General features: G+C 35.4%; 1 protein-coding gene across 1 annotated transcript in view; it reads right to left on the bottom strand.

The window, feature by feature from the left end:
• CUL5 (cullin 5) overlaps positions 1 to 9713 on the bottom strand; it is a gene marked incomplete at its 5' end in the record, with an annotated part of 70647 nt that overhangs the window by 12227 nt on the left and 48707 nt on the right. The window contains 6 exons of the mRNA XM_006753145.1: positions 633 to 764; positions 1577 to 1709; positions 3460 to 3524; positions 5603 to 5710; positions 6218 to 6348; positions 8026 to 8119. Coding sequence (XP_006753208.1) covers positions 633 to 764; positions 1577 to 1709; positions 3460 to 3524; positions 5603 to 5710; positions 6218 to 6348; positions 8026 to 8119 — 663 coding nt within the window. The remainder of the gene's footprint in view (positions 1 to 632; positions 765 to 1576; positions 1710 to 3459; positions 3525 to 5602; positions 5711 to 6217; positions 6349 to 8025; positions 8120 to 9713) is intronic.

The following is a 9713-nucleotide window of genomic DNA, read 5'->3' as shown; positions in this document are numbered from 1 at the left end:
GGTTTCCTCCATCACTGAAGCAAGCAAGCCTCATGTTCACTTCAAGCTGCCTGGCTGCCGGCCGCCATCTTGGCTGGCAGTAATTTGCATATCACCCTGATTAGCCAATGGGAAGGGTAGCGGACGTACGCTAATTACCATGTTTCTCTTTTATTAGATAGGATATCAATATAATACAGTATATAATACCATATGTACAAATGAAAAACACATTTTAATGTAACTCAAATTCCATTAAAATGAACTGGGAGCAATAGACAAAATATTTTGATAGGAGAATTCAGTCACCATCAGCAATGATTACCCTAAATAAGCCATCACCTTTTACCTATTGGTTCTTTTTGATATACAGAAGTATTTAGTATGAAAAACACCTTAAAAATGAAATGATCTGTTCTGTGGCCTATTTAATAAGGTAAAGGTGCTTCAAATGAGTAAAGGTGCTTCACTAAAATTCCTTATTAAATAATAACATTATTATATATCACATTATTTTATCTAATTGATGCTATATGCTTATAAAATATTCCCTATTTCTTCGACACCGAAGATATCACGAAAATGTGTTACTTAACCCCACCTATGAACCATGTGTTATATTAAGAAAACCAAATATTTTCAAATTCACTTACTCTTAGCCACTCGACCATATTCTCTTCAATTTCACTATCAGCAGAGATGTCCAATATAAGACGTCGTGTCAAATGAGCTTTGTGATATCTCATAAAAACATCTTTGTTTTGTACGTATTTGAGTACCAAGAGCTGTACAGAAAACAAGGTTACTGTCAATTCATATATAAATCTCTCTCATTTAGAACTTCCTATATCTTTCAATTGTCAAAATTCAGAAATTCATAAGCATATACAGAGAGAGGGGCCTACTAAATTGCCCATCTCTGATACACTACTTTACAAGTTAGCAAATTTGAGACAATAACCAAATAACTTTTTAATTCCTGCAAACATCAATTTTTCAAATTTTCTATAAATGTAATAAAACTTTACATAAAAAGCAATGGTTCTTCCCAATTTTCTCTTTTGCATGTCTTCTTCACTTGTTTCTGACACTAATCTTCTCTGTAGGCCTTTTTGTCTATTATTACTTCTTATTTTCCTGGGCTTATATTACATGACACTAACAACCAGGAAAAAAATAAAAATGAAAACAATAAATTGCTTATTTAACTCGCTCATCCCTAGTTACCTATTTTGGACTCACACAAAAAGAAAGAGGTGAAAAACTCCGTCTCAACAATCATTCTATCACCATCAGCACCATTCCCTTCTTCCCCCCGCCATGTTTTCACCTTTAATAGGTGCTAGAATTTAATTGCCTAAAAATAATCAATAAAGAGAAGAATTAAATGCTGTTGCCCTTTCTGGAAGCTATAGAATAAAAATTTTCAGGAAGAAAAAACATTTCCCTATAAAGATCTTGCACTATAAAATTTCATATTAGTTTCTTATAAATATACATTTTAAAAAAATTGATGCTATCACAGAAAGTCTTATAAGTAAACTACAAAATCAAAGTCTGGTCATTAAAATCTTTGAAATTAAAAAACTTTATGTACCACTTCTTTAAGCTTTGCTTCAATTTCTTCAGAAGTTAATTTTTTGCTTAATGGTGTTTTTCTTAGCAACATGTCACAGTAATTGGCAAGCAGCTCAGGGCATTTTGATTCAGGTTGAGTTTTTAATCCTACCCTAAAAAAGAAATTAAAACCAATTAATAAAAAGTAATTGATATCTGCAAATATTTCTTCTAAAGTCAATTTTTCACAAATTTCTTATGTTGAATTAAAGCAGTGATCAGGATTGGGACTTGGGTGAGCAAGAAGATACCTTGGGTGCACAATTTAAGGAGGCACACACTCTTAGGTTCTCAGAGCGGTAGACCTGCTAGGCCTTAAAATTTGATTCTCAGGGAGAGTGGAAGAGAGAGGGAAAGACAGAGAGAAACATCGATGTGAGAGAAATACATAGATTGGATGCCTCCTGCACGAGCCCTGACCGGGCAGAGGAGGATCCTGCTACCAATGCCCTTGACTGGAATCGAACAATTGATTTTTAGAGAGAGAGGAAGGGAGAAGAATTGAGAGAGAAACATTGATGAAATGAGAAACATTATCAATTGGCTGCATGCCCCCTACTGAGGATCAAGCCTGCAACCCAGGCATGTTCCCTGATCGGGAATCAAACTCATGACCTCTTGGTTCCTGGGTCAATGCTCAACTACTGAACTACACCAGCCGGGTGCCAATGATCTTTAAAAGATTTTATTTATATACTTGATAAAATACTTTTGAATTAAAATTATTTTTAAATAAATTTATCAGAATGACATTGCATAATAAAATTATGCTTCCAATGTACAATTCTGTAATACATTACCTGTATATTGCATTGTGTAAATCCATGCATATTTGTTAACATTTAAAACTTTTCATTATTAATATGTTAACATAAAACTGTTCCTTCACTCTCTGAAATGTTTCTTTCCAATGTAACCTAAATTCCAAAGTGATATGCTTGGTAGCTACTATCATCCATTTAAAAAAACTGCAAACAGACCTGGCCAGTGTGGTTCAGTTGGTTGAATGTTGTTTTGTGCACCTGAAGATCATGGGTTTGACTCCCAGTCAGGGCACATACCTAAGTTTCAGGTTTGATCCTCGGTCAGGGCATGTATGGAAGCAACCGATCAATATATCTCTCTCATATCCATGTTTCTTTCTGTTTCTCAAATAAAATGTTAAAAATAAATAAATAAATAAAATGTTTTAGCATTAAGTGTGAAATTTGTTTAAAATAGCAATTCTCAGCTAGAAATTACATCAAAATATATTTCCAATTGACCTTTAGTGCTACTTAGTACCACTCTGAAGTTACTATAATTAGCTCAGATTTATTGCTATTTCATTACATTCTGACTTTCTGATTTTTCTATAATAGTATTTAGTATTTAGGATGAATAGTATTTATTCATCCTATAAATGACAGATCAATTAAGATTTTTTGGTTATAAAAGGAGATAACTTAATACACAATTAAAAATTGAGGCAGCCCGGCCGGCGTGGCTCCATGGGTGAGCGTCGGCCTATGAACCAGGAGGCCAGGGTTCGATTCCCGGTCAGGGCACATGCCCGGGTTGTGGGCTCCATCCCCAGTGTGGGGCGTGAGGAGGCAGCCGGTCCATGATTCTCTCTCATCATGGATGTTTCTCTCTCTCTCTCCCTCTCCCCTCCTCTCTGACATCAATAAAAAAATATATTAAAAAAAAATTGAGGCAGAGTTTTTAATAATCAAATGTTGCACAAATCATAAAGTAAAAAAAAATGAAACAAAAAACAAACCTAATAAAATTAGAAAAATAGGGCACTTTGCATACTCAATAACATATATGACACTCCAAAAAATTTATGAATTTCAAACGTATGATTTAAAAAAAACTTACCCTTTCTGCTTCAAAGGTAATTCAAGTTTAAATATGGTAGCATCATTAACAACTGCTTTATATGCCTGCAAATAATAATTTAAAATAAAATATAAAGATTCTTTTTGATATTTAAAATACAGTTAGGTAAGTAGTTACAATTCCAAAAATACATAAAAATATAAATTAGTTTTATTTTTAAGGTGTATCTGGCCTGATAGAATTTTTAAAGTAAATGACTTCAGCATTCTCTTTGTTATTTTATGACTGTCATTATCTTCAAGTTCCTGGGGTCTTAATTCTGCCTGATAGCCACACCATTTTCTCTTGTCCACGAGTTATCCCGGGAAACATGTTCATATTATCTCTTTTCTCATCGAACTTCCAGTATTTCCTCCTCCATGTACACTCTTGGCTGACAATGTAGCTTCCTATTTCACTGAGAAAACTAATAATCAGAGTTCCCTCCCATTTCTCTTGCATCACCAACTTTTCCCGTCTCCACTGTTTCTGTACCTTCAGCATACACACACATTATTTTTGAAATCTTAAACATCCTCTGTTGGCTCTGTCCACCTTCAGCTATTGTCCCATTTCTCTCTTTGAAGCTAACCTCCTGGAGGAACGAACTCCCTTTCTACAATTTCTCTACTGACATTCTTATTGGAAACCATTCCAAGCACGCTTTCACACCGCTACTCTACCCATTCGTTCTGTCAGAGTCACTCACTACCTCCCTGTTGCTGAAGATAATGGGTAATCCCCATCTTATTTGACCTGTCAGGAGCATTTTAAAGGCGTAGAGCATGCCCTCTTCATGAAAGTGCTTTTCCACTTGTTTTCTAGCACACCACACTCTCCTGGTCGTTCCACCCATTTTCCTTTCATGAGGAAAGATGGTTCCTCATCTTTCTGATAACTAAATCTAGAATGCACCAGGCCAGTTTTTGGATCTCTTTTCTGTCCTGACTTACTACGTTAGTGATCATAGTAGTGTCAGTGCTTTAATACCACCTATATGCTGAAGCTCCCAAATTTATTTTTTTCAGGCCCACTCCCTCCCTTAAAATCCAGACTTGATACTGCTACATGGACGTTTAATAAGCATTTCAAAGTTAACTTGTCTAGAACTGAATTCCTAATCTCTCTGCAACCATTTCTCCCTAACATACTTCTTCCAATCTTCCCATCTCAGCAAGCATCTAATTGATCAGAACAGAAATCTGAGTGGCATCCTGGAATGATCTCTTTCTGTCACACTCCATATCTGATTCATTACCAAATCCTGCAGAATCTATTTTCATTATGTAATCAGAATTCAACCACTTCTGACTACCTGTACCCACTATTGTTCTGGGCCAAGCTTCTACCATTATTTAACTGAATTACTTAAATAGGTTCTTAACTGATATTCTTGCTTCTTCTCTTGCCCCCCTTCAGTCTATTCAGCAGCCAGGTGTTCCTGTTAAAATGTAAGTCAGGTCCTGTCATTCTGTTCAAAAGCTTTCAATGACTTTCCAAACCCTACTCAGAGTAAAAGCCATGGTCCACAGAGTCTTACATGCCCTGCATTCCTGTTACCTCTTTGACTTTATTTTCTACTATTCTCTCCCTCATTCAATCTACTCTGGCCAACTTTCTTCTATGTTCCTGGAACATGACTGCATATTCCTGCCATATAGACTTTGCTCCGGCTGGAACACTCTTCCCTCAGACAGACACATGACTCATTCTAATCAGCCTCAATCTTGATTCAAATGTCACCTCAAAGAAGCCTTTGCAGGCCATTTAATTTAATATTTCAATAATACTAAAAACCAGAAAAAACATTCTTGGGAAAATGCGGAAGAGCAAGTTTCTGGCTAAATTCTAATTCACAAGTATACCCAATGCTTACAAAAATGTACAACAACCGGAATATAATAAATATGGTTGCCCTCAACTGATGAAAAATCTGAGTTCCTAGGTTTTTAGTTTCTAATAAAATAAACTATAACATGTTATAGGCAAACTAAGTATAAAATGCATAGCCTTTCAGTTTCCCATAAACAGGATTATGCGATATTCTTTTCTGTACTTTGCTTTTATTCAGTAACCAATGTATCTTTCCAAATCTAAATAAAAAGTAAGTAATGACAGTAGTGTTATATACAGGGATATATACCTTATCTCTTGCAGTAAGAAATCGGGGATCATCTTGAAAAGCTTCTTTGACGAGTTTACTAAATCTATTAAACAGTGTAAGTAACTGCTCAACATATTTCTCAGAGTCCTAAAAATAAAACGTTTTATAGTCAAGTGAGTTTTTAAAAACAATACAAAAAAGTGAGAAAATATATACATCCTATCTAATAAAGAGGGAATATGCTAATTGACCTTCATGTCATCACAAAGATGGCAGCACCCACAGCCAATAAGGAGGGAATATGCTAAATGACTGCCACGCCCTCAAAGATGGTGGCGCCCACAGCCACAAGATGGTGGCTGTCCAGCCACCCAGGGCTGGCCCGAGGACTGTGAGAGGGATCCCAGATTGGAGAGGGTACAGGCTGGGCTGAGGCGACCTCCCCCGTGCATGGATTTCATGCACCGGGCCTCTAGCAATTTTAATAAAGCACGATAGCCTTAAAATTTGGGAAATTTTCTGGAAAAAAATTTCATTAAAATAAATGGGTTCCAACATCACTGGTTTCCAATCAATTACTATTTTAAATACCCAAATCTCCATTAAAAAAATAAACTTGATATACATCAGTCATTGCCATTGAGGAAAACTTACAGTAGTAATAGTTTCAGCAGCTGCTACCATATCTGCAAGGCCAGCACTAATGATATGTTCCTCCAAGTCTTTCAACATTGGCTCTATCCCATTAGGAACTTTGTCCATCAATGAAAACATTAAGTGTAATTCTGAAAGGATAGAACACACACGTAATCATTGCAACCATCAGAATAATTTTCTCTTTGATTTTATGATGGGTGTAGAAGAGCCGCATGTGGCTCGCGAGCCTTAGTTTGCCGACCACTGGTGTAGAACACCTATGACAGTAAGAGTTTGGAGAAATATTAGTTTGAAGTTGGTAATATTGTGGGTACAATTAGTTCAGGAGTTGTTATAGTAAAGTACTATAAATTCCTCATCCACCTTGTCAGTCTGACAAAAAGTTATTAAAAAAAAAACTAATGAAAAATGAGCACATACTATAAAACCCAACTCTTTTAAAAAGTGGGTCATTTGACTGTCAATGCATGGAATATTTTATTCTAAGTACAACAGTTTATACAGAACAGTAGCACATTTTATGAAGTAGATATAATATTAAATACACTACCATATCACTAAAGGGTAAAAAAATCATCTCATCAGATTGTTCAGAGTAATGATTATAAAATAAAAGTTTATTAGTGATAATATACAGCTGTATTCATAAAGATTTTTTCAGTGTTCAAAAGCATTTTCTCATGTTATACCATTTAACTGACCTTCACAAAAATCTTACTTCACAGATTGCTTACTACTAAATAAATCCTTTTAGAGGGAGTCCAAAATGGATCAGATATAACTCTACTTAGTCTGGCATACAGAAATTCAAATATTTCATTTCAGCCATTGAGCAGCTTGCTTTTATTACTTCTATAAAGTGTATGAACTTAAGTGAATTGAAAGACATACTTTAATGCAACTAGAGATTAAATGGGACCTTGCAATTATACATACTAAAATCTGTAGAGGAATACATCAAAATGTCAAAAGTGGTTCTCTGGGTAGTAGGGAATATGGATCATTTATACTGTATTCTTTTTGGTTGTAATGTACTTGCCACTCAAATACATCTTTATTAAGAAAACATTTAAGTAATTAAAAAATACTTCTGAAATCTTAAATTGTAAAATTTTTTGGGAGAGGGATGAATATTAATTAACACAGAGTGTTTTATTACTTTCTAAAAATATTTGCTGCAAGGTTCCACACACAAGTCAGATACCTAGTTCTATCCTGTACCATGTTTACTATTTAAATTAGCCTTTAAAAACAGAGTCCTGCCCTGGCTGGTTTGACTTAGCGGTTAGAGTGTTGGCCCTGGGACTGTAGGGTTGCAGGTTTGATTCCTAGCTAAAGGCACGTACCTCAGTTGCAGGCTCATCCAAGGTCCCTGTTGGGGCACATGTGGGAGGCAACCATTCAATGTGTCCCTCTTATATCGATGTTACCTTCTTTTTCTCTCTCCCAGCTCTTCCTCCCTTCCACTCTCTCTAAAAAAATCAATGGGAAAAATATCCTCGGGTAAGGATTAACACACACACACACACACACACACACCCATATGTCGAAGAATAAATACACACATGTGCATTTGTGCATGTACTGACACCTAAGGGGGGGAAATGCTTAACATACAAGTGTATAATCTTCTTCACAGTGCTTCTAACTGTGCTAAATATTTTATCATTTTCTTTAAGCACAGTTTACTTCAACAAATATACTTATGTATAAAAGAGTGATTTAAGAGCAATTTATTAAAAGTGATCTGTCTCAAAGATATCCTCTTAAAAAATAATGAGAACTTTAAGTGATATTTTACCTACTTTCAGTTTCATTTCGCTTGATCATGCCTTGGCACTCTGCTAAGATAGTTTCTTTAAAGGACGTCACCAGGGCATTTACACAGCATTCCATGAGCTGAAATATATCAAAAATTGGTCAAGTCTATTATAAGCACAAATTTATTCCATTTTATTTTGCTTTATAGACCCATTAAACTATATTTTTCAACAACAGCAAAAAATTAAGTATACTAAAAGTAGATTTTACTTACCTTTATTACAGGAATGTAGAAGATGGATAATCTACACTAGTTTACCAGAGTATGCTTCCCCTAAGGAAAAGGCTATTGAATTTGGGTTCTCTCTGGAAATTTTAACAAAACTCCCCAAAGGAGGGGTGGGAAAAAATGACACACACACACAAAACAAAATGAAAATATAACTTTAATGAACTCATCTGGAGAGTCTGTGTTGGAATTAGATTCTAAAATTCTAAAAGTACTCATAGATTCATTCGATAAACCATCATTGGATGCCTACTATGTATGGGTACCAAAGAAATGTTTAGGAAATTAAGAAGAGTGAGATATAATTAACGCTTTGGCCACACACACACACACACACACACACACAGAGAACACACGCAATAAAAGGAACTATATTCTTCTTTCATCCATAGATGAAATTTAAATTGGATCTTGAAAATAAGTATCAGTGCTAAAAGGACTGAATATTTTATAGGAATAATAAGCTGAATGTTGCAGAGAAGAGACAGACAGTGGATGAGAAAGCTAGAAAGGTAGGCTGGAGCAAGAACATGAATGAAAAAATCTATGGTTTGGGATTTTATTCTATAGGTAGGGAAAAAAGAATAGAAGATTTTCAACAGAGGACACAGGTAATGAGCTTCTACTTCCCCCAAGTCATTTTTAAAAGATCAGTCAAGCCCTAAGCCAGTGGTCGGCAAACTGCGGCTTGCGAGCCACATGCGGCTCTTTGGCCCCTTGAGTGTGGCTCTTCCACAAAAAAAAAATGGGCGCACACGTACAGTGCGATCGAAACTTCCTCTCTGTAAAAAAAATCAATAAAATATATTAAAAAAAAAAAAAAGGATCAGTCAAATGGCAGCAAGGTAGATGGTCCTGAGTGAGTAGTAGGGAGGCTGGCATATGAGGCTGTTGAAATATTTGAAGTAAGACGGCCAGGGCTTAGAGTTCTATGTAACCCTCAGGAAAATTCACTCTACCCCATCACTGCTCACTTGCATCATATAATTATTTACTCTTCTTGCAAGTATCAAATAAAATGAGTGGATTGTGAGTACTAAAGCAAGGTATACTAACGCTGATACACCTCTTCTGAAAAGCAGATCATCTATCTGTATTAAGAAAGGAAATTATGTGTGCCTTAAAAATTCTTTGTTAAAATTCCCTTCTGGAATTAACATAATGTTGATACTTACTGAAGTTGAATTTAGAATTTAGGTCAGTGATGGCTAAGCTATGACACGCATGTCAGAGGTGACACGCGAACTCATTTTTTGGTTGATTTTTCTTTGTTAAATGGCATTTAAATATACAAAATAAATATCAAAAATATAAGTCTTTGTTTTATTATGGTTGCAAATATCAAAAAATTTCTATATGTGACATGGCACCAGAGTTAAGTTAGGGTTTTTCAAAATGCTGACACGCTGAGCTCAAAAGGTTTGCCATCACTGGTCTAGAAAC

Source organism: Myotis davidii, unplaced genomic scaffold, assembly GCF_000327345.1.
Source record: "Myotis davidii unplaced genomic scaffold, ASM32734v1 scaffold1491, whole genome shotgun sequence".
Taxonomy (NCBI): domain Eukaryota; kingdom Metazoa; phylum Chordata; class Mammalia; order Chiroptera; family Vespertilionidae; genus Myotis; species Myotis davidii.
The sequence above is the reverse complement of the archived record's forward strand: the minus strand, read 5'-3'. Positions and strand labels throughout refer to the sequence as shown.